At 44.0% G+C, this 26297-nt stretch overlaps 1 protein-coding gene across 1 annotated transcript; it reads left to right on the top strand.

Moving 5' to 3' along the window:
• The first annotated feature begins 5558 nt into the window (after nt 1–5558).
• Nucleotides 5559–16833, top strand: LOC119844165 (ficolin-2-like). The gene is made up of 10 exons (XM_038374607.2): nt 5559–5839; nt 7223–7336; nt 8057–8110; nt 8372–8407; nt 9316–9360; nt 10157–10192; nt 11120–11247; nt 11942–12071; nt 12678–12812; nt 16309–16833. Exons 1-10 carry the CDS (start codon nt 5758–5760, stop codon nt 16554–16556), a joined length of 1008 nt encoding a protein of 335 aa, XP_038230535.1. The 5' UTR covers nt 5559–5757; the 3' UTR covers nt 16557–16833.
• The last annotated feature ends 9464 nt before the right edge of the window (nt 16834–26297 follow it).

Consider the following 26297-nt stretch of genomic DNA (forward strand, 5'->3'; position numbering starts at 1 on the left):
AGGGCTCCAAGGCAGAGATGACTCATGCTCCGCCCCATAGTGGGGGGCACAATCTAAAGGGGAGGGCACGTGACTGCCCCATGTATCTCCCAAGCCACCCCCCACTTTCCTATGCCCAGGCTTTCCCCACCCCATATTATCTCCAGGCTCAGTCACTGTCTCCGGCAGCCGGGCCGGGTGGAGAGCGGGATGGAACCACGTCTCACGCCGGCTGGAACCGGCCGCTCCAGGTCTCTGTACCACGCAGCACAGCATCTGCCCGAGAGAGCTGGGCTGGGGAGGTGGCAGCAGGAGCAGGTTGCCCCCTGCCTGGGCCCTGCTGTCAGGGACAGGGGCCAAGCGTGCCGGCTGGGCAGAAGCAACAGGAGGACAGAGCCCCTCTCCCCGCCCCCCCGACTCAGCAGGCCAATATGGGGAGGAGGGCACTTGGTCCCCCATGAGCGCCCTACATATCGCCGCTGCTCCCAGGGGACCCATAGCCACCTGCCCTGCAATGCCTTTGAAAACTCCACAGCGTTTGAGCCTGCCCAGCACTGGCTGCTGCTAGTAGAAGTTTCCTTTCCAGTCTGCAGGGACCAGAGCCTCTGGACATGCGCCAGTGCTGACAGAACCGCTGGTGGGATGTGTTGTGTCTATAGCCTTCTCATGCAGTGGGACACTGAGAGGTATGTATCTGCCTGCTACAGCCTCTCCCCAACCCCACTCTAGCTTTGCTTATCTCTGCTAGATTCTGCATGGAAAATCTCTTTTTTTTTTTTTACGATTCCCCCCACAATCAAGGATAAATTAAGCAGCGCAAAAACACACTTTGTTTAGGCCTACACTGCCAGCTTAGTTATTCTCATACTGGATGGTGTCTGAAAATGAATGCCATAAATAAAAATATATGCCTCTAAAAATCCTAAAAAGCATGGATTATCATTTTGTAAATGGCCTGATTAATCCCTGGAGTCTAAACTAGAAATGTGTAAAACCTTTTGGATTCACTACTGAGTTACAGAGTCTTGTTTTCAGCTTCCTGCCAAACAGGCTCTCTGCAGGTGACAGTCCATGATTCATTGGTGCTGTTCTATCGTTCAATATAGTCAAATATGGCTCTGTACCTGTGGCAGTGCCCTTTTCCAAAAGCCATTTTAACATTTTCACACCATTCTCTACAAGTACTTTGGATTGAGGATATCTGGAACTCAAAGTTCCATGCTTAACCCCACACTTGCTAGCCAATTATTTAAATTCATTTCCATCAAACTGTGGAACGTTATCAGACATAAGAACTGCCCCTTGGTCCCATCCAACTGTGACCTCAGATCAGACATGGCGACCTGTTTAATTTAAGCATGTTAGTCAGCGGAGGAAAAAAAAAACTAATCAGGATTCCCAAAGTAATGGCGACTGAACAGAGAAGAGCCCAGCACTGAATCCCCGTCCTGCAGTGAGGCAAAGGAAATGTGGTGTATAGAAGACCCAATCCCTGGTGCGGCTTTCGGGTATTCAAGTCCTTCTGATCAGAACACAGCCTGTGGCAGTGTGAGGCTGGTAGTGGCCCAAACATTCCAGGACTGGGTCTTCTTGGAGACAGGTTGCTTGGGAATGTAGCCCAAAGTAGGTGATAACCTCCATCTATGGCTAATTACTGTCATGAGACCAATAGTCAACAAGTACCATAAGGGAAAGTTGAAAAGAACTTTGAATTGAGACTTCAAGAGCGTGTGAAACCATTAAGAGGTAAACGGGTGGGGTCCGTGAGTCTGCCTGGAGCATTAAACCTGGTGGGTTTGGTAAGCCGGCCCAGGACGACAGATTGCCCTCACCCCCACTCCAGGCGGTGTCAGATGGGGACTGCTGCTTGGATGGCCCTGGCCCCTGTCTGGCGCATTTCTACCGAGTTAGTACACTGCAACCGTCTCTGGGTCAGCTGGGAAGGCCTGGCGGGCAGGTAGCTCGCTGCTTCATGGCAGGGAATGTTACAGTCCCCAGGCAGCAGCTCTTGCCTCATCCCAGGTCCAAGGGAGATGACTGCCACCACATCTTCCCCCGTGCCTACCTGCCCCCCTACCTCAGGGGGGCTATGGTACAGGGCCTTGAGGGGGACGGGTTCCCCCTACTCCCAGCATGACTGTCAACTGGTGCAAGAGGATCATTGCTTCAATGCTGGTGACATTGGCTTCAGTGAGGATGGTGCTGCATAGATTTGGTTGCCCTCCAAAATGTATCAAGTTACTAAGTCTTCTGTGTGTTCAGATGTCTGCCACTGTTCTCTGTAACGGCCTGGAGACTGACGCTTTCATCATCAGAACTGGGTTTAAGCAAGGATGTGTTATTGCCCTAACCCCGTTCTCAATCAATTTAGCAGTCATTTTGCTGCTTGTTAAAGACAGCCTGCCCAATGGAGTTGATGTTCAATACAGAATGGACGGACGGGGTGTTTAAAGTCTTCAGGGTGTCCATTACTGATCTTCAGTACACTGATGACTGTGCCATCCTCGCGCAAACTGAGAATGACCTTCAGCCCACACTGGATGTTTTGGACAAGTTTACCAAAGCCTAGGACTCTCACTCAATATTGAGAAGACTAAAGTGCTCAGCAGCCTGCTTCAGGCCTTGCACATGACTTACCACAAATTGCCATTGAGGGTCAGATTCTGGAGACAGTCGAGCACTTCTGCTACCTCGGTAGCCAACTTTCTCAAAACGCAAAATCGACAGTGAGATCCAGCACAGGATAAAGGGTGCAAGTGCTTCCTTTGGGAAATTGCTCCAATGGATTTTCATGGTCCGTGACCTTCAGAAGGACACCAAGATCAAGGTCTATAAGACAATTGTTATTCCTACACTCTTTTATGGATGCAAAACATGGGTAACCTATCAACAGCACCTCAGGAGTCTGGAGAGGTACCTCCAATGATGCCTCTGGAATATCCTTTGCATCAAGTGGGAAGATCATGGCATTAACACCAGCTTCCTCACTGAAGCCAAAAAGAATAACACTCCACCATCAAAACATAGTTTTTACCAGCATAGGTAAATAAATTCATGCCAATTTCATCCCATGCTCCTAACTCATCATTGTGTAGAAACATAGGATCTTTTTTCTGTTTAGCTGGTATTTTTGACGTTTCACACATTTTAACAGTTTTCTCTGTCGTTCATTTGTGGCCAATACAGTCTCTCTCTGCTCTGTATTTACATTTTGCTATACCCAAGTACCCTTCCTGTATACTAGTCAGCATTTCAGCTTGTAACATCTACTCTCCTACTTCCTCTAAGCCTCATGCCATCAAAAACAGATAGTTCTGCTTTAAACTGTAAACAGGGACATGGTATGGAATGTCCTGGCCACCCTGTAATAACAGACTTAATACCCTCTGTAAAGTCTCACCATTAGCTGTAGCCTGAGACAATTCTTTCCAATTCCTGTCTGAGGCTGGACAATTCTTTTTTTATCCGTCTGACATGCACTATGTCTGACTCCACCCCTGTTTCTATTACAGTTTTATCAAATATTCTGGACAATGTGCCTCTTATTTCCTCTCCCACGTGCACTCTTTGAATCAGCCCAAGGGCTGGGTATGTTTTTAAATCCAATGTACGTGCTTTATTCCCTTTCACTATCTCAAAATCCAACAATTCTGTTTGATCTTTTACTGTCACTGCTAGTACACATGTACCTGTAGTAGGAATGAGTTCCCCCATTATAAGCTTTCAGTTGGACCAGTTTGCTCACCATGTTCCCTGAGTGTTTTCCAACCTTTTGCCACTAATACCTGAAACAACATTTACCTGACATCACTGCACAATTTGCAGGTTATAAGAGTCCCATTAGTGTCTAAGGAAATTGTCCATTTGTTTGTTCCTTCCTCTTCAGCTACAGCTCCTAGGTAGAACTCCCGAGCTGTTGTCTGTGCTCCCCTCCTGGATCACTTGCATTAGCATACAGGCTTCGCTTCCGCTTCCGCAGTTGCTGAACCTGGTTGCAGACGTGGCACAATGATTGTATTTCTTACGTATATTGCAGCACTTACCAAAAGCTGGGCATTGTTAGGGCACTTTTTGTCCACATCCTGAGAAATCTTTGAAGTTTTTACAAACTCTTGGGCTTTGCATTTTTCATGCATCTCTGTTGTTAGTTTCGTACTGACTGACTGCTTGCCAGTTTTTTGTCTCTCATGTCACTCTATCCAGTGTGGCAGTGTTCTGCTTTCCTTCTATTATTTTTATGCTGTTGAATGATTTCTGCTGCCTGATACAGTCTTACGGCTTTATCCAAAGTGAGGTCCCTATCGTCCAATAGTCTCTTTTGCAGCTTTGGATCTCTGATTCCAATTACAAACCACAACACTACATTGCAAAAAGAAAAGGAGTACCCGTGGTACCTTAGAGACTAACAAATTTATTAGAGCATAAGCTTTCGTGAGCTACAGCTCACTTCATCGGATGCATGACCTGTAGCTCACGAAAGCTTATGCTCTAATAAATTTGTTAGTCTCTAAGGTGCCACAGGTACTCCTTTTCTTTTTGCGAATACAGACTAACACGGCTGCTACTCTGAAACACTACATTGGGAAGTGTCATCACGCTTCCCCAGTGCAAAGAGAGAAAATAGCCATTGCATACAGGCAGAACAGCAGCTGCCTTCTTGCTGTACAGACTGGAATCATGCGAACACACATACACATAAAGAAATGAACCACGGCAGTGATCTGCCATCTGGAGCATCTGCCATGCAGCAGTCACTAAAAAATCACATGGACATGTAGAAAAATGCAGCAGTGGTATATCAGCAGATATGGCCTGGGCATGCATCATTATTATTTATTATTTCTTTCACACAGGCACACAAAACACTGCAAAAATCGGGATAATAATTATTTTCTCTCATCCTTCAGTTGCCTTGGCTATTTAGATTGTAAGGTCTTTGGGGCAGAGATGGCTGGAAGTTGAAGCTTGAATTGGAAATAAGGTGTAAATATTTAACGTTAGAGTGATTAACCACTGGAGCTATTTCCCAAAGGTTATGCTAGATTCTCCATCACTGAACATTTTAAAATCAAGATTGGGTGTTCTTCTAAAAGCTCTTGGGGAAGTTTTATGGCCTGTGTAATAAGGAAGTCAGACAAGATGATCACAATGGTCACTTCTGGTTTTGGAACCTCTCCCTCTATTACTGGCTTCAACTGGGGGTTTGCACAGCACTCCGCACGGGGGGGTCCAATCTGACACGAGGCCTCCTGTGGTTACTGTCACACACATAATAGTAATAGAGCAGTTGGTGAGTAAATCCATCCAATCCTGCTCTCCTTGTTCTCCTAAAGGTTCCCACTGAAGCCAAGAGGGGACTTCGACAGGATGGAGAAAGTCAGTTTGGGCTCATTATTTGGCACCCTATTTTAGAAGACATGTTAACATAAATTAACTTTGTGAGCAAAGATTCAGACTGGCTCCGTTCAGTAATCATCATTGCACGATACTGCATTTGCTGTGTGGGGAAAGCAACAGCCAGCTTGTCCAGTATTGAATGTGTCCTATCAGACCTTTTAATCAGCTCCAGTTGTGACCGCTGCAGTATAAAAATCTCAGTGGAAACTGCTGGAATGTGGAGAGTGGGAAGGAGGCGCTGAGATGCCGGAGGCAGAGAGCTTTATTTGCTCTAGGCTCTATTGTTATTGCATATAAAAGGCTTAAAGGGACTGAAATACTAAAGGAGAGGAGAAGGTGAGAAGACAAGTGGAGCTGCCATTGCCGAGACCAGCATCAGCCATGGGGAGAGCTGGACAGAAAACTCTGCTCTCTTTACTCTGTCTAGCAGCAATGGTTTGTCGGGCTCAGGACACCTGCCCAGGTGAGTGAAAGACAATCCTGTTCCCATCAGTGTTTCATACTGTGGCTCTTGCCAACCTGGACCCTGGAGAACTGGGAACTGCTCAGGAATGTTTGTTGTCCTACACATCTATAAAGTGCTTTGCTTCTTCATGGTGCTTTTTAAATAATAAAATGAACAGCTTCTTTGTACAAAATTCCTTTTTCGATATTAATCTATATTGCAGAAGTGTACAACACAGACTTGAGGTGTTCAGAAAATAGGACATAGTTTGCGTAGACAATGTTGTGAAAATGTTGTCTCTTGTCTCCATTGAGATTCTTCAAAATTTGACTTGACCTCTTCTCCCTCATGCTTATTTACTATCTTCTAACTTCTCTATGTTGCTGCTGGAATCTCTCTGTCTAAAGCTCCCATCTCCTTTGCATATTGGGGCCAAAGCCTTTCTAATCTGACGACTGACCAACCCACACAGGCAGATGAGCTAAATTCTAGAAAATAAAATCACAATCTTCAAAGCTTAGAGTGAGCCTATGACTTAAGATCCATCTGCTTTTAAAATTCACGTTTACCAAATTAAGATGATTATTTGTAAAATTGCAACTGTTGTGTATCTATCACCGCAAAACCACTATAAAACTCTTTCCATGTCAACACATTCATTTCTGAGCTTTGGGTTGAGAATCCAGCAGCATTTGAAGGTTTATTTTAGTTCATCATGAAATCCTGTGATCCTTATGCAAGATTTAATCAAATTTGTGAGACCTCATTCAGGCAAATGTTCACTTTGAAGGAAATGGTTTGCTAAATAAGGATAGAATACAGGCTTTGCCATCTTATGCATAAATTAATGTATTATTTCAAAGCAGTACTGCCTTCACATTTCATCTCCTTACATCCATAATCTGAGTTTGAAAGAACAACTGTTTTTTAAATTATTTTAATTTTGCTCAATTTCTTAACTGAATGGCAGGTATTTGTTTTTCCTCTGCATTTCATTCCGCTTTTGTTTCTCTGTACTTAATTTCGTTAAAAGATTCTCATGAACTGACACAATGCTGCAATGGTCGGGTTGCAAACACTGCAGAGGGATGTGTACATCAAAATTAAGTCTGAAGTGATTTCTTTTAAATACAAATATTTAATAACTTCTTTTTATCTTTTGTTTTCACTATAACTTAAAACAAAGACTAATAGTAATAACCCCCAGCTTTTAATATTAGTGCATTGTCTCTGAAATGCATAATACTGAAGAAAATGTTGGATTTATCACTAATAGAGAAAAGAAAACCAAGGAACTATCTAGACTTTCATTTGCTGTGTTTATCCCTGTGGATTTCTGAAGAATGTTTCAGATTCTGAGAAGCTAACAATCATTGATTATGGGTTCATTTCTTTCCCCAGAGGTGAGCTTAGTGGGTGTCAACAGTACCGATAAACTTTCCATTGTGCAAGGCTGCCCTGGAATTCCAGGTGCCACAGGGCCCAGAGGAGACCCAGGAAATGCAGGAACAAGAGGTACGTTCCCAGGCACTGAATGGGAATCAGACATGGCTGGTGCTGATGTAAATGGGAATTACTTTTGTAATATGCTCAGACGTTGAAGATTCCCCTCAACCCTGATATGAGGAAACTCACGTGGCATCTCCCATGTCCTATGGCAAAGGATTGGAGCTTCAGAATAACCAAGCTCTGAAATACTGTCCATTCCCTTTGGGGTGTCAGATTGGAAACCAAGTCCTCTGGTTCTTTCCCCATCTCTGTCACTGGCTCACTGTTTGACCTTAGTGAAGTCACTCTCTTTGAGCCTCAGTTTTCTCCTCTGTATAATGGCGATAATGGTCCTTTACCTATCAGAGGTTAACTGAGGCATATTTAATTGATCTGTGTAAAGCACTCTGAGAAATTTGGATGAGGGGGCTAGAGAAGAGGAAATCATGATTATTATCATGAGCCATGACATTTTAATGGTAGCATGTATAAAATTGTTGTTGTTTATCAGCTTTGGCCGTCACCGAACAGCAAGATGTGCTTGTCCCTTTGACTTCAGTGGGCCTCCATGTAAGAGTCCATGCTAGGGGATCATGCTGTGAGATCAGGGACTCAGCGAGCCAGATGCAGATACAGGATTTGAATTTTGACACAGATGGGTTATTGTAATTCCAGTTTGGGGTGGTAGGTGGGAATTATGTACTCAGCTACCTTGGAAAATATTCAGTCAGTTTTCTGTGTTTGCAGGAGAACAGGGACCTCCAGGTATCCCCGGAAAGGAGGGAAAAACTGGCCCAAAAGGTAAAGTAACAAAAGGCAGAGAACTGTGTTTTCCTATAGATGACCTAAGAACAGGAAATAAGTTTTTAATCAAATATCAATTAGAGCTAGTTATAAAACACCAATTCTTATAATATTTGGGCTCCAAACCACCATAACTTCCCTTCACTCTATATTTGACAATAAAGGGTTTATTATTGTAACAGAACTTCAGTTCTGATCCAGTTTCAAGATCTCAGTTTCTCTGATCAGTCTTTACTTACTTATTTTTTGTTTTATCAGGAAAAAGAGGTCCTGTTGGCCGCCCTGGAGCGAAAGGTGAGAGACCTCAGATGATTCTTCTCACTGCAGAGCAGGGCACTTTATGGTGCTATTCACAGTGATAGAGGAATTGGGAGCAACAATCCCGCCACCCCGTTTCATTGTACAATTTTTCCTTCCATTTCTTGCCAAACAAAAAAGCTGAAATGAAATTGGTTCCAGTTAAACAAGAATGTCCCCTTTTTGATTTGGTTTAGTAGCCAAATGACAAAACACAGCGTTGTTCCAAAATGAAGAGTTGGAACATTTCAAAATTGTGATAAAATATTTGCTGGAAAAATTTCACCCGGCTCTAAATATAATTCCTGATATGTCATGAGATCCTATGCAGTCACAGGAAATAGATCTCACTGCAGTGTAGACATAGCTTAAAGCAATTTCATTTCAGCCAATGCAGAAGACAAGATAAGATAACTGCAATACCGCCAACCTCAAATCTTTGAAAAACTTAGCTTAGGTTTGTCAAAAATCAGGAGACTGGTTTTAGAATCATGAGATTATGTAAAAATAATAGATTTGGTGTTCTTTTTATTTGCCTTCTGCTTTTTGAGTATTTAGGGTGCACATTTTGAAGCTTTCGCTGTAGCTTTGAGGGATAGAAACTTACTTTTTCTTCAAGACCAAAAGCTGAAATCATGTCACATGCACTTGACTCCAGGAGCTGAGGCTTTAAGGAAAACAATAATTATCATGAGACTCATGACCAAATCCTGAGAGTTGGCAACATACATCACTTAAGTCCCACAAAACGCCAACTTTAACAGATCATGCAGAGTGCAGATGGTACATAGGCCTTGAACTAGCCCCTCCACACAATTAAACCCAAGCGATTGCTGTAGTGAGATGGTGAATTATGGAGTGACCTCCAGGTAAAACAAGCATTTTATTCGGAGTTCTTTTTTTAGGAGATAAAGGAGCCCCGGGAGCTACAGGAGTCCCTGGAACACCTGGTGAGAACCTCTGCATTCTCCTTTATACTGAACTCATCATTTCAGTTTTATTTTTGCAGCACTAAAAATTAAGTGGCTGAAGAAGCTTGTTTCTTGAATAGTTACCATGTCCACAATATCAAGCTCACTGATCCTCTAGTGAAATTTGGGCTCTATAAAGAGAAAAATAGCTGTGTTGTAACATCCGGAACAACACTAGCCAGATGACCTTTGGTATGAGAGAGAACAGCAGAAATGTAAGTGAAAACTGTAGATTTGGAGGTGTATCCTAGAGAAAGTTACTTTCTCCTACCCCTCCTTATATGGATCCTATTTATATGTACAGTTAAAGGAATGACACTTTTTCTACCAGTACTTTATTTAACTGTTATGCTCCCGTTGAGCTTGGAACTTTTAAAAAAAATATTGATTCAAATTCACAGCTAGCATAAGCACATGCAATTAATTCCCCTGGCTTTGTGGGCATTGCTCCTATGAAATGACCAGCAATTAACTTAGTCTATTAAGGACCAATTCTTAGCCTTGTAAGTAGGCGCCTCATCGGAGGGTTACAAAATAGTGTTGGCTACATAATGAGAGCTGTCTTGATGGTTAATGCTGGAAGGCTCAGATCAGAGATATGTATACATCCATTAGCACTTGGATTTTCACAATTAAAAACCTGTCTAGTGCATTTTCAAGATAACGAATACTTTGCTATCCCAGCTATACCTGTTAGCCAATTACACAGTTTAAAAGACAGTAGAACGTTTTCTGGTTCCATTTCACTTTCTATTGTGTTTCTTTTCATGACCAGTGCAGAAAGACGTGGAAGACATACTGTGTAAGAAAGGTGAGAGTTTCTTATGACCACTAAATGTCACCTCATTTCATCCGGAGACCCAAACATGAAAACCTGTTAGAGATAGACAAATTGATCTTTTAAAATGAAGGTGTTTTGCTGTTAGCAATTGGCCAGTGAATCTTTTGTAGAAATACATTTCAGCTGATGTGTTTGCTTATAAACTGATGTGAATATTCCTGTGAAAATCTGATTTTTTTGGGAGGTAAGTGCTCACCCAAATCACATGATAACCTGAAGCCCTTCTGACTCACAGAGAGATTTCAAAATGCTCCATGGGAACTTGTAGTACAAACCTTCGGTCACATTTCAATTTCCATGACTTTTCAAGATCTTTCAGCCAATCCCCTGTTCAGGTTGATCTGTTCTCACACAGAACAGATGGGGTTGGGCTAGTGGTTGCATCTTTTCCTCTTGCAAACAAAGTTAATACAAACCACACTGGCACACTGGAGTGTAAATCATTTGGTTTGCTAACTACGGAGAGTATGAAAAGACTAGCTAGGTACATACGCTGCTGCTCTATTAGGTTTCCAAAGATGAACACAGAAGGACCACAAACTATTTAAAAAAGGAGTATTTGTGGCACCTCAGAGACTAACAAATTTCTTTGAGCATAAGCTTTCATGAGCTACAGCTCAAATAAATTTGTTAGTCTCGAAGGAGCCACAAGTACTCCTTTTCTTTTTGAGGATACAGACTAACATGGCTGCTACTCTGAAACTATTTAAAGGGATACTACCCCATTCCCATATGCTACAGTGTGGAGGAGAGGAGAAGATGACTCAAAGATTATTTTCGAGTTACCTGATTCTACAATTGATCTGGCCCTCAGTGCAATATAAAGCAGCCCAAGAATCCCTGCTCCAAGGAGAGTTATACAATCAATTTACATGTTTCAATTCTTCTTTCAACCAGGAGCAAAGAACTGCAAGGAGCTGTTAGCTAGAGGCAACATCATGAATGGCTGGTACACCATCTACCCCTGTGACTGTAAAGCCATGACTGTGCTGTGTGACATGGACACAGATGGTGGAGGATGGATTGTAAGAACAGAGCATAATGAAGCTCATTGGATGTTTTTTCTTGAACAACAAACAGTTTACTGTCCCAAGAATGGGAGGTGGTCCTTAGCCAGTGGGTTGCAGCTAGGAGAAAAGCATGAGGACAGAAACTCTGAAGCTGTTAGCTCCCCATGGTTAGCTGAAATTAAAACACAGACACTTCCTGAGTCCTTCTAATCCTCCCTAGTCCTTGGTTGTGGAGATAACTTAGCTGTGAACACTTAGCTTATTTATATCCCAGTTTTGCCTAGAGAATCCAATGAAGATCAGGGTCCCATTGTGCTGGGTGCTGAACACACATACTGAGAGACAGCCCCTGTCCTTTGCAGCTCACAGTCTCCATAGACAAGGCAGACAAAGGGCCGGACAGAAAGCAGAGGTGATGTGACTTGCTCAAGTGGCACAACTGGGTATAGAACCCAGGTGTCCTAATTGCCAGTCTAGTGTTGTAGATTTCAGCCCATGTGATCCTTTAACCTAGTGCAGTTGCTGCCAAGATTTAATATGATCCTCAGAGACAAGCCTCCCTCTGTGATAGTCACCTGAGGCTGAAATAGACCTGACCACATTAAATCTCATCCAATGATTTACAGTCTCAGAGTTTCTGGTCTTCTGATCTAGTAGGATGGAAAACAATGTGGGATTTCCCAGCTGAGAACCCCCTGTTTCCCTGCAGGTGTTCCAGAGACGGGCAGATGGCTCTGTGGATTTTTACCGTGATTGGTATTCATACAAAAGAGGTTTTGGCAGCCAGCTGTCAGAATTCTGGCTGGGGAACGACAATATCCACCTGCTGACATCCCTTGGTAAAGACTTCACTGATGCATTATTTTCCTTACAGCAATCTTCTCCATCAAGTTTTGTTCCCACACTTTAGCCATGGATACAGGGTATAGAGTTGTACTATCGGTAGAGGTAACACTTCTGCTGAAGACACCCCTTCCTGTTCCTTACAGCCCAGTCCTGCCACACAAAGCTATTGAAACCAATAATGCTGTTGTAGCTGGGCTGGATCCAATCATGATTTCTGGAGCAGCATTTTCTCCTCGGGTCGTTCACCCACAGCACAGCAATAAGGGATGCTACAGCCTGGATGAGGTCATCGATTCTGAACTACCTTCACAAAGCATAACATGGAGCAGTTTTTTAATAGGGAGGTCAGGTTGGTGGATGGAAATTGAATTGATAAAGGTTGATAGGAAGATATTGGCTTGATGCAAAAATTAGTGAGTGAAGTTCTGTGATGTGTGTGATGCAGGCAATTCAAACTAGATGATCATAATGGTTCCAGCATAAGGGAGCCTGATTTGTGTGTAGAGCCTTTAGGGGCTTGTGCAACAGAAACAATCAATAACAGTAATAAACACTAGTGGAAGGTGCTGAACATTTTGCTTTCAAATTGTTTTCTAAAGGTCCCAACGAGCTTCGTGTCGATCTCAGAGATTTTGACAACAATGATGTATTTGCTACATTCTCATCTTTCAGAATTACAGGGGAGGTTGATAAATACAAGCTGATAATTGGACCCTTTCTTAAAGGCACTGCAGGTAGGTTCTGAGCTCATCCTTTACCCTTTGTGGCAGATGGAAAAATGGAAAACAAAAGTGATGCAGAATATTCTATCGCAGAAGCAAAAGGCAAAGTAATCTGTGGAGGTGATGTCTGTGAGGAAACATCAGTTATTCTCTTGCTGAACTATTAGAGGAGAAACACACGGTCTAGTGACAACAGAACATATAGTATAATATGGATATCCTGCCTAGTGAGGGATTGAATGCAGAATAACGAGCAGAGGTAGGCATAGCTACTGTTGGTTGCTTTCCTAAATTAGATCTTAAGGCCCCAAAGAAATATCTGAATTAAACTAAGTAGGCACACCAGGATTGGTACAAGTCAATGGGTGGGTAGATATGTCCCATTTCATGCAAACTATTCATCCAGACATACGGATACCAGACACAGGAATATTCTGTGGCATGCAGAGTCTGCTGCACATCACTGCAGGATTGCTCAGGCACACCCACAAGCCCACTTGGGAGAAGGGCTTTTATGTAGGTTTATAAGGGGCAGGAGACAAAAGCCAACAGCAAAGCATAAAAAAGGGCCATCTTAACAGAGGGCCAGATTTTTGTGGGGAGGGAGCATGTAGGATCAGAGGCGGAAGAAGAAAGTAACCAGTAAAGGCATATACTCAGAATCTCAGATATCTATATGTAAATGCCAGGAGGATGGGGAATAAACTGGAAGGATTAGTACAATTGTAAATATACTACTTATGTGGCATCACAGAAACTTGGTGGGATGAGTCTCATTACTGGAATATTGGGGCATAGCTTGTTTAGGAGGGACAGACAAGGTAAAAAGGGAGAAGGTGTTGAATTATACAGCAAGAATATATACACTTGTTCTCTGCTGCAGGAGTAGATGAGAGGGAGACCAAGTGTCTCTGGTCAAATAAAAAAGGTTAATAAATAAAAGCAACCTTTTAGTACGGATGTACTATAGTAATGGGGGACTTTAACTACCCAGGTGTTTGTTGGAAAAGTAATAAAGGAAAACACTAAAGTTCTGATAAGTCTTTGGAATGTATTGCAGACACCATTTTGTAGAGGAAGTAACAGGGAGGGCAGGGAGAGGAAAGGGAGGGACTGGCCATTTTAGACTTAATTCTGACCAACAGGGAGGAAATGGTAGCGAATCTGAAGGTGGAAGACAATTTGGGTGAATGTATTCATGAAATCACAGATGTCTTTATTCTAAGGAAAGGAAGGAGTGGAAACATGGACAAAGTGCAAAGGAGAAGTACAAAAGAGTAGCATACCCATGTAGGGACAACATCAAAAAGATTAAGGCACAAAAAAAGTTACACCTAGGAAGGAAAAGAAAAAGCCATAATAAGAGCTTCCTAACAAATATTAGCAGCAAGAGAAAGATGAAAGAAAGTGTAGTTCCTTACCTAGCAGGAATAGAGAGCAAATAACTGAGGACATCAAGAAGGCTGAGGTGTTACATGACTAGTGTGTTTAATCTTCACTAAAAAGGTTACTGGTAATGACATACTTAACACACTGGCACCTTAGAGACTAACAAATTTATTAGAGCATAAGCTTTCGTGAGCTACAGCTCACTTCATCGGATGCATTACATCCGATGAAGTGAGCTGTAGCTCACGAAAGCTTATGCTCTAATAAATTTGTTAGTCTCTAAGGTGCCACAAGTACTCCTTTTCTTTTTGCGAATACAGACTAACACGGCTGCTACTCTGAAACTTAACACACTATTAACAACAAGGGGGAAGGAATGCAAGTCCAAATACAGGGGAAAGGTTAAACAATATTTAGATAAGTTCGATGTATTCAAGTCAGGAGGGCCTGGTGAAACTCATGCTAAGGGACTAAAAGAGCTAGCTGAAACAATCTCAGAACCATGGACAATTATCCAGAGAACTCCTGCAGGATATGTCAGCTCCCAGAGCACTGGAGAAGGACAAACATAGTACCTATCTTTAAAAAGGGGAACAAACCGGAGCCAGGGAACTGTAGGCCAGTCAGCCTAACTTTTATACCTGAAAAGACACTCACTGAAATTATTAAGGTTTCAGAGTAGCAGCCGTGTTAGTCTGTATTCGCAAAAAGAAAAGGAGTACTTGCGGCACCTTAGAGACTAACCAATTTATTTGAGCATAAGCTTTCGTGAGCTACAGCTCACTTCATCGGATACATTCAGTGGAAACTACAGTGGGGAGATTTATATACACAGAGAACATGAAACAATGGGTGTTATCATACGATGAAGTGAGCTGTAGCTCACGAAAGCTTATACTCTAATAAATTTGTTAGTCTCTAAGGTGCCACAAGTCCTCCTTTTCTTTTTGCGAATACAGACTAACACGGCTGCTACTCTGAAACCTATCATACATACTGTAAGGAGAGTGATCACTTAAGATCACTTAAGATGAAATAGCTCTTTGACAGTTGCTGCAAATGTATCTATCTTGGTTGGGAGCTGCTTGCTTCCTGTGGGCTCTTTTCTCTTCAAGCTGTAGGAGCTATCTCCTGTCATGGACTTTGATACTCTGATGGAGATGAGGGCACCACTTGTTGTGATCACTTGTCAAGATTTCCCATTGGTCAGGATCAATTCCAAATTCCTTCATATCTCGCTTGCATGTGTTGGGACATCCTGTTATTCTTGTTCCCTTGGATAGTTCCCCGTATCACTTCTCCTTGAGTATACGTCCGTCTTCCAACCTACTCAGATGGCCCAGCCACTGCAGTCATCTTTGCTTGAGCAGGGCTGTCACACTTGGTAAATTTGCCCTTCGAATTTGCCCACCACCCATGAGAGTGCTGAGGACGCAAGTTTGGCACACTAGCATTTTGGTCTTGAGGGTCAGCTTTGAGTTGTTCCATGCTCTTTTAGTTAGTCTGCTAAAAGTGGTGGCAACCTTTCCAATGAGAACATTTAGTTCTTCATCCAGTGAGAGGTTGGTAGTCATTGTAGAACCTAAATAGCTGAATCTTTTTACTACTTCTAGCTGGTTGGCATTTGAGGTGATTGAAGGATCTTGTGGAACCCTCTGTCCTAATACAACCGTTTTCTTGATGCTGATGGTGAGAGTAAATGCCTGACAGGTACTTGAAAGGAGGTCCATGAATTCTTGTAACAGATCTTCATCATGGGCTATGAGTGCAGCATAATCAACTAAAGAAGTTCCCTAATCAGCACCTTTTTGACTTTGGTCTTTGAGTTAAGTCATGACAGGTTGAAGAGTTACCTATCCGATCCTGTGTGGAGATACACTCAGAATATGGCCTGGTGAAAAATGTTCCTTACTGGAAATAGAACTGCAATCTCTCTCCTGACCCCAGGGAGATTTCTGCTGCCTCAGAAGGGAGAAATTTAGTAACCCCACTGCAGTACCGCCATGCTGGGCTCTGGAAACTGAACGGTAAAAGTGTAAAAAACAAACAAGAAGAGAATATCTCACCCATCTCGTCTCTGTATAAAACAGGTAATAAATAAATCCAATTGTTTCCACAGGGGATTCTTTATTCAGACACAACGGCATGATGTTTTCAACCCACGACCGTGACAACGATGTGTCGTCAATAAACTGTGCAGTATCCTTTAAAGGGGCCTGGTGGTACAGTGAGTGTCATGCATCCAACCTGAATGGATTATACCTGAAAGGAGCCCATGAAAGTTATGCTGATGGGGTGAACTGGAAATCATCCAAAGGGCACCACTACTCCTTCAAGATGACAGAGATGAAAATCAGGCCTGTGTAGCTAATCAGGGAGGCACTTGTAATAATTATATTTAGCTCTTATATAGCAGTTATAGGCCTGTCATAATGAACATTAATCTGAAGATGACACTAAAGATCTTTTCTTTATGCACCAGCCACAAGGGGGAAGACATAATCATAGACACTTACCCAGCACAGTGCACTAGGACTAGAGCAGGTAAAAAAAGATTAAAATAGTTTTGTGGGGAAAAAATTGAATTTTTCAGTTGTTTTCATTTCAAAGGATTCTAAATTAACCTATTTTTGCTTTTGGCTTTTGTGCATTAAAAAAGTATGTTTTTTTCCTGCTAAATAAAACATTACAACCACATCTGTGATATTTCATGAAAATGTTCATGTTTTTTCAAAAGCTGTTTGTCCACAGAAAAACTCGTAATTTGAGAAATGTCAGCCAGCTCTGGTCTAGGTTACATCTCCTCTCCTACATGGCTCTGCTGTCTCTTGATTCCATTACCAGAAGCACCAACCACAGCTCCTACCACTGCCATGCAATTCTTCCTGTGGCGTTTGGGACTCATTACCCTCAGATGCTGCATCTGCCTCTGGAGAACCTTCCCCTCTGTCAATAAAGCAAAGGCTGCTCAATGAGTTCCACGTCTCAGATTTGTTTGTCCACACAAGACAGTTCAATAGCATTAAAGCCCAAATGTGCCTGGCCCTGCATTGTGAATATTGTGGGTAGAGTGTGTCCTGGGCAGAAGGGGACATTATTTGTCTGGCTACCCTGGGGAGTACAGGAGAGGGGAGCTACCTCTGCCAGCAGCATTGTGGCTGGGAGTGTTGAAATAGGGTGAGGGTGGAAACAGAAGAGCACTGAGACGATCTCAGGCTAAACCTGCACTAGAAAGTCCCATCACCCAGCCCATGATGCCTTGTGAGGCAGAACAGGCCATAATCTCCCCTCATTATGCTGGTATTATTCCCAGCGGAAGATTTAACAATTTAACAGTAAATGCTGACTGGACCCGTAGTCCCAACCCTCCCCCCATCTCCCTCTCCCTGTGCCAGGGGCAGAGGAAGAAAAAGATGGGCCTTGGCGCAGGTTTTTATTGTGGACCCCCATATGCCATCACATGTCCCACATTCTCTCTTCCCTCACCCCCCACAACCCCCATCCCTGCTTCTGCACCTCCTGCTCTTCTCCCCCGTCCATCCCAACGCCCCACCCAGGTCCATGCCCTGCACCAGAGCTGCTGCTGCTAGAGCCATCACCACGGCTCCTGCCAAAGCCAGACCTGCTACCGCGGGAGTCAGCGCCGCAAACCACAGCTGCTGCTGCCAGCAGAGTTGGAGTCAGAGCCCTAGCAGGCAGCCGGTGGCAGGGTGGGACGAGCCTCCAACCAAAATGGAGGCTCTGCCATTGCCAGTCCTATTCATCCGACTTCACGGCAGAGCCACCCTTTTGGAGTCCCCCCTCCCTGGGCAAATTCAAGTATGGGCCGTGGGGCTCAGCGCACGGCTCTTCCTCGGGGTTCCAGCAGGCCCCAAACAATAGCAGCGTGTTCTGTCTATAGCCTTCTCATGCAGGGGGACACTGAGAGGTATGTATCTGCCTGCTACAGCCTCTCCCCCGCCCCACTCTAGTTTTGCTTATCTCTGCTAGATTTTGCATGGAAAAACGTTTTTGTTTTTAGGTTTTCCCCCCACAATCAAGGATAAATTAATCAGCACAAAAACACACTTCATTGTGGGCCTACACTGCCAGCTTAGTTATTCTCATACTGGATGATGTCTGAAAATGAACGCCAAAAATAAAAATGGTTTCAGAGTAGCAGCCGTGTTAGTCTGTATTCGCAAAAAGAAAAGGAGTACTTGTGGCACCTTAGAGACTAACCAATTTATTTGAGCATAAGCTTTCGTGAGCTACAGCTCACTTCATCGGATGCATTTGGTGGAAAATACAGTGGGGAGATTTATATACATAGAGAACATGAAAAATGGGTGTTACCACACACACTGTAATGAGAGTCATCACTTAAGTTGAGATATTACCAGCAGGAGAGTGGGGTGTGTGTGTGTGACCTTTTATAGTGATAATCAAAGTGGGCCATTTCCAGCAGTTTATAAGAACATCTGAGGAATAGTGGGGGTGGGGTGTGTGTGGAATAAACATGGGGAAATAGTTTTACTTTATGTAATGATCCATCCACTCCCAGTCTCTATTCAAGCCTAAATTAATTGTATCCAGTTTGCAAATTAATTCCAATTCAGCAGTCTCTCGTTGGAGTCTGTTTTTGAAGTTTTTTTGTTGAAGAATTGCAACTTTTTGGTCAAACTGGACAGTCTCTATGTAAAAGAATAAATGGACACAAATCAGACGTCAAGAATTATAACATTCAAAAACCAATCGGAGAGCACTTCAATCTCTTTGGTCACTCGATTACAGACCAGAAGTAAATAAAAATATTTTTCTGATTTTAGAGAACAAAAAGAAAGAGTGATTTTTTTGTTATTTCAAACTGCCTCTACAGATCCTAAGAAGCAGAAACTATCATTTTTTAAACGACCTGATGAATCCTTGGAGTCTAAAGTAGAAGTGTGTGAGACGCAGCTTAATTCAGGGCACACGAATCTGTCATTGTGGGAAAGTTTAAGTATGGAATACCACTCAAGTTGAAACTTTAGTAATAGCTGATGATATTTCCAGAGAAACTTTGCTTGAAACCTAGCACACCTGAAGACCAGATATGCTACAAACCAACACCGCGAACTATCCCAAAAATCAGTGGTTCTTAACCTTTACTACAGCCTGCACCCCTTTGGTTCTCAAAATATGTGTTTGCACCCTTCATCAAAAATCGTTGAAGTAGGTCAGTTGTTTAAAACTAACTATATTTTTTGTTTGTATATTACAGTAATCGTTAAAAATGTATAATGTTAATAAATAAATAGGTTTTATGAAACAAAGTAGTTGTACTTACGTGCCTGTGCTTACTTTGTGTTTTCAATGATTTACCTTCTAAAAAAATCTGGCCTTTCTCGCACCCCCAGAAATGGCATCTCGCACCCCTAAGGGGTGCGTGCACCCCTGGTTAAGAACCACTGCCGTAGATGATCTTAAAATCAAATAAAAGCCAAAGACCATGTAGATCAGGGTTTCTGAGGTCCCCCAACATGCTTTAAAAACTCCACAGCCCCCCTGTACCACAACAATTGTTTTTCTCCATATCAAATCTACGGCTGGCATTAAGGGGTAGGAAGCAGGGCAATTGCCCAGGGACCCATGCCACAAGGGGTACTGCGAAACTAAGTTGCTCAGGCTTCAGCTTCAGCCCCAGCTGCTGGAGCTCAGAACCCCAGGTTGCTGTCCTCCATGGTGAAGCTTCAGCTTTCTGCCCTGGGCCCTAGCGAGTCTAACACCAGCGATGCTTGGCGGACCCCCTGAAACCATCTCGCAGCCTCCCCCAGGGGCCCAACCAGACCTCTGGTTGAGATGCACTGCTGTAGATGACCTTGAAAGGAGCAAAACCTAGGACCTTACCTATGAGTAGGTCAATAATGAAGCAGGCCAGAGGAGTCTTCCTGTTAAAATAGGTTTGAAGGTCCCAAGTGACAAAAGGCACTTTCAAGATTCAATTTTACCACTGGAGCAATTGCGTAGCTTGTACAGCTTGGTTCTTGCCAGGCCAATGAACGTGATAAGCCAGATGGACAGTTTCATTTTTCCCTACAAACCTCCATTTTTCATCTTCATTTTACAGCAGTGGCCACCAATGGGTAGATCACGATCAACAGGTCGATCGTGGAGCCTCTGACAGTTGATCTCAGGCTCCCTAACATTGCCAACCCTCCTTGAGCCAAACTGGGAGATCGGCCACTAACAGTCCAGTGGCACAGTGGGCTAAGGCAGGTTTCCTGCCTGCCCTGGCCCTGCGCTGCTCCCTGGAAGGGGCTGTCATGTCCGGCAACGGCTCCTAGGGGGAAGGGACAGGGGATCTCTGCGTGCTGTCCGTTTCTGGGAGTGGTGCGGTGACTGGTAACTGCTGCCTGGAAGCCTCCTGAGGTAGGCAGGGTTAGGGGGCTCCATGCACTGCCCCCTCCGTTCGCTGCTTCCGGAAGCAGCCAGCCTTTCCCTGCAGCCCCTGCGGAGGCCTGGAGGCTCCATTCATTGCCCCTACCTGCAGGTACCGCCCCCGCAGCTCCCATTGGCCACAGTTCCTGGCCAGTGGGAGCTGTGAAGTTGGCATTCTGGCAGCATGTGGACCCTGCCTTAGCCTTGCTGCACCGCCGCCAGGGAGCCACCTGAGGTAAGTCCAGTTGGAGCACACACCCCCAAACTCCTCTTGCACCCAACCCTTTGCCCCAGCCCTGAGCCCCCTCCTGCACCCCAACCACCTCCCAGAGCCCATACCCCCTCCTGCAGCTCAACCCCCTGCCCCAGCCCCCTCCCAGAGTCTGCAGCTTGCACCCCAGTCTGCTGCCCAAGCCCTGAGCCCCCTCCCAGAGCCCTCGCCCTGAATCCCCTTCTGCATCTTAACTCTGTGTCCCAGCCCAGTGAAAGTGAGTTAGGGTGGGGGACAGTGAGCGAAGGAGGGAGAGGAGATGGAGTGAGTGGGGCAGGGCCTCGGAGAAGAGGACAGATTGGGGTGTGGCCTCAGGGAAGGGGCAGGGCAGGGGGCAGGGTTAGGGTGTTTGGGTTTGTGTGATTACTGTTATTTCTACATTTTCTTTGCGGTAGATCCTGGGTTGCACTTAAATTCAAAAAGTGATTTTTGTGCTTTAAAAGAAACCACAAACCACTGTTTTACAGAATGAAAAATGTACTGCATAACTGCTGGCATGTTAAGTGTCTAGCATACTCATATCTTTCAGGTAATGCATACTATCACATTTGTTGGTTGCTCATTTATACAGAACATTATACTCAGACTTCAACATGATGGCAACTAAAATGATTAGGGGTTTGGAATGGTCCCATGTGAGGAGAGATTAAAGAGGCTAGGATTTTTCAGCTTGGAAAAGAGGAGACTAATGGGGGATGTGATAGAAGTATATAAAATCATGAGTGGTGTGGAGAAAATGAATAAGGAAAAGTTATTTACTTGTTCCCATAATATAAGAACTAGGGGCCACCAAATGAAATTAATGGTTAGCGAGTTTAAAACAAATAAAAGGAAGTTCTTTCTTCTCAAGTTCACTCAGCGCACAGTCAACCTGTGGAACTCCTTGCCTGAGGAGCTTGTGAAGGCTAGGACTATAACAGGGTTTAAAAGAGAACTGGATAAATTCATGGCAGTTAAGTTCATTAATGGCTGTTAGCCAGGATGTGTAAGGAATGGTGTCCCTAGCCTCTGTTTGTCAGAGGGTTGAGATGGATGACAGCAGAGAGATCACTAGATCATTACCTGTTAGGTTCACACTCTCTGGGGCAACTGGCATTGGCCACTGTCAGTAAACAGGAGACTGGGCTGGATGGACCTTTGGTCTGATCCAGTATGGCCTTTTTTATGTTCTTATGTTCTTTTGTTAACAGTGTTAAATGATTGGAAGAAGATATTAAAGTCAATGTCTGTTCATGGGCGGAGCAAACAACACACACTGTCACATGGCAGCTCTACAGCTTGTGAGGACTGCAAGCAAAAATGAGAAAATATCATTCAGGCAAGGGAGAAAAAGGGTATAAACTATACATCTGTTGCCCAGCACATCAAATTAATCACATTTTGGTTCATGCTGCTGAAGATAAGGCCATTTCAGACCTAAAGGTTTTCTTTGTAGGAAATATGTAAACATTTCAGATTCTAACTGCTGATGGGAAAAACTAATGACTCAGTCTAAAACTAAATCTTAATCTTCAAACACTTGCTTGAGAGAGTACAGTTTTGCAAAGTGATGAGGAACTTGATGATATGCTGTGGGACCCTGAAGAAGTTGACAGAATTGATCCATTAGATAAAATTGAACAGGCTTCTGAAAAACGAAGGAGATCCTTACATCTAATGGCACTCTGCAAGACTAGATGGGAAGCTCAGATGAAAGCTACTGAAGTAATGATAGTATATTTTCAGAGTATAAATGCATGCCTAGAAGAAGAAACTGTCAGAATGTGGAGTAGTGGGAACATATGTCAGAAAAAAAGTAACTTGTCTTTGATGGATTGGATGCCTACTTCAATGTGTTATGATGGCATAAGATCTTAGTTATCATGGCCCCAGCTTATGGAATCCTTCAGTCTAAGAAAATTGACCTGTTCCAAATCCTCTGGACATTTGAGAGCACAGTGAATGAGCTCAGCAAACTCATATCTGGAGAAAAGCATGAGGAAATTGTAAATGAATTTCAGAGCAGGTTGGAAGCAATGGGTTTTCATAATACAAACTATCCAATCCACAAGAAAGACATGTATACCACATGATGAATTTGCACATGATTCTGTGTTATAAGGAAGGGATAACCATTGAAGGAAATACTTCAAGGCCTTAGACAATGTGATCAGGGAACTAAAATCTTCATGGAGAGATTTAAAGAGACAGCTACTCCATTTGGTTTCCTCCATCCCAGGCAACTGCAAAATATAACTTGAGATGAGTCAGAGGAGGATATTCTTAAACACCTGGGAAAATACTAACATTTCCCTTTTGACTTGGTCCATGAGATTATGTCTTTCAAGGTGTGTTATGTTACAAAGGACATGGAGGTGTTCATTTCGTCACTTGGAGTCCATAGCTACTTGAATTGCATAGTGTCAAGTTCTCTTGATGATGTTTTACCAGAAATGGAAATGTTGTGTTCACATTAAGACGTGTCAAATGCTACATGTATTCAACACTATCAGAGACATGGCTGAGTGACCTTGCTCTCCTTTCAATTGAGAAAGACATGACAGCAAGGTTGGAGCTGGATAGCATCATGGAACAATTTGCCGATGAAGTGAGCTGTAGCTCACGAAAGCTTATGCTCAAATAAATTTGTTAGTCTCTAAGATGCCACAAGTCCTCCTTTTCTTTTTTCCAAGGGAAAGTGTTGAGGTGGTGCAAGGTTCAAATAATTGGAAATACACAAACCTAGACATTTGGCTGCAAGGTGGCTTTGGGGTGCTGCTTTAAATTTCAGGCAGCTTACGTCAACCTAATTCTGTAAGAATCTACATTACAATTCTGCTCCCACCCATAGGCGGAGACTTCTACTCGAGCCGGTGAGTGCTCGACCCGCCTCTGCACCTGGCCCTGCCCCAACTCCACCCCTGCCCTGCCCCCTCCTGCCCCCCCCCATTCCAACCCCTTCCCCAAAGTTCAGGCACCAAATCCACCCCCTCCCTACCGCTATTCCGACTCCTTCCCCAAATCCCGGCCCTCCCTCTTCCCCACCTCCTCCCCTGAGCATGCCATGTTTCCGCTCCTCCCCCTCCCTCCTGGAGCTTGCTATGCTGCCAAACAGATGTTTGGAGGTGGCAAGTGCTGGGAGGTAGGTGGAGGAGTGAGAACACAGCGCACTCAGGGGAGGAGGTGGAAGCGGAGGAAGAGGTAAGGTGGGGCGGGGAGCTTGGCTGTTGGTGGGTGCAGAGCACCCACTAATTTTTCCCCACGGGTGCTCCAGCCTCAGAGCACCCACAGAGTCAGCACCTATGCTCCCACTGATGTAAGTCACCCATTACAGTGACTTTATAATGCCACCTCAACAAGAGGTATAGTGCTTAGGTCAATGTAGTTAGGTAGACACAGTGTCTGTATAGACACTGTGTTGACTGTTCAGGCAGTCAGCTCCTGATGGCTGACAGCCGGAGTCCCATTGCCCCAGGGCTGACAGTGGCAGAGAATAACTTTGTTCATTCAGCATGTGATTTTAATAGCAGGGAGAGATTCTTAACCCATTTGCATCTTCCCTCCATGGTACATTTCCCCAATGCATATCCCCAGAAGGGTAGGTTCTCCTCTCAATTACAATGCTGCATAATCATCATTAAATTAACAAGGTTGTATTGGGGTAAACAAGAGGAAATTGATCACTAGGGAATCTCGATTCGGAGCACTTCCCCCATCCTTGAGATTATCAGTCTAATTCAGGGGGGAGTCTAGGTAAGGGTGAAGCTACACTTGGAGTTTGGGGTGTAACCCCCATCTCGAGGAGATGCTAGCTCTGATTGCATTAGCATGCTTATAATAGAGAGTAGCTGCTGCTGCTGTACATGCGATGGGAGAGGGTAATCTCCCTGAATAAGTGCCCATGGTCTCAGATGAGCACCTACTCAGAGCAGCTGGCACCTCCTGCCGCTCACACCACCGCAGTTATGTTCTGTTTTAGTGCACTAACTCAATCAGAGTTAAATTCGATCTGTCTCCTTGACCTGGGAATCACACCTAGATTGAAGTATAGACGTACCCTAAGGCTAATAAGGGAGTCTAAATGAGTGTAACACACAACTCCCAGCTCCCTTTTCACCAATTTAGGCTCATGCTCATTTACCTTCCCTGAGAGTGGGGCCCAACGGTAGTAAAAAACCAGCCCTGAGATTCTCCATTAGGGCACCTCCATGCGGGCCAGCACTGGGTTAAGAGGGGCTGGGCTCAGCATAGTGTCATGAAAAGCCTGGGCCGGCAGCGGCACCATTGCTGGAAACAGGTAGAATGGTTTTATTGTAGAGAAGCCCCGAGTGTGTCACACTCCCTTACACTCAGTATAGCTTACACGCCTTTACACATTACTCAATTTGGCCCTATCTTACCTCTTATTTCCAAAGGACCTATCACCTCTGGGCAGTTGTGCAAGTGCAAGAGTAGGAGGTAAGTGTGCAACCCAATTTTCCTGCTCTCAGGCTTCCATGCAAGAGGGACAAGGACCCTGCAGGGCTTGGGACACTCTTAGATGCTAACATTGCACAAAGATGGTGGGCTGGACTATGTCCTCCCCTCCAATCCATGCTGGCCAGAGGATATGCATCTGTTGTGTCACCTTCATGGGTGGAAGAGCAAGTGGACTCTTAAAGGTCTCTGGGGCACTGCACTTCCCTGATGTATATGGAGTTCCCACCAGGGCAGGGCTCCACGCTGCCCTCAAAGCAGGGCAGTGCCTGTACAGGAGAACTGAGCTCATAGACTCAAAGCAACAAATCCCATAGGTCTGGGTTTTTTTTTCTGTGATCAGGAGAAAAAGGTGATCCTTGGAGATCTGGATTGAAAGGTAAGAGATCCTGGATAAGTGTGTGAATAACAAGCCACACACCCCACGCACCTATTGATGTCATGCCAAGGCAAGTGTAAATGTTTAAAGAGAAAATGCTTGAAGCTGCATTTTTTGTGCAGTGGGCTGTGTTGTTTATCCAGGTTTCATACTTTCTATTTTCCATGGTGCTTCCAGCATTTTAAAAACAACACTCCCCAAAAGTGCCTGTCTCTCTGTTTTATACTATTCATTTGCCTGGCACTTTTTTAAAGTAGCAAATCAGCCTGAAAGAAAAGGAGTACTTGTGGCACCTTAGAGACTAACAGATTTATTTGAGCGTAAGCTACAGCTCACTTCATCCGATGAAGTGAGCTGTAGCTCACGAAAGCTTATGCTCAGATAAATTTGTTAGTCTCTAAGGTGCCACAAGTACTCCTTTTCTTTTTGCGAATACAGACTAACACGGCTGCTACTCTGAAATTAGCCTGAGGCATCATAACATGTAGGAGGTCATGCGGGACAGTATCAAAAGCCTAAATAAAGTCAAGATATACCACATTTAACACTTCCTCCTTATCCTCAAGGCTTGATAGCCTGTCAAAGAAAGCTATTAGGTTGGCAA

Source organism: Dermochelys coriacea, chromosome 16 (assembly GCF_009764565.3).
Source record: "Dermochelys coriacea isolate rDerCor1 chromosome 16, rDerCor1.pri.v4, whole genome shotgun sequence".
In the NCBI taxonomy this organism is placed as follows: domain Eukaryota; kingdom Metazoa; phylum Chordata; order Testudines; family Dermochelyidae; genus Dermochelys; species Dermochelys coriacea.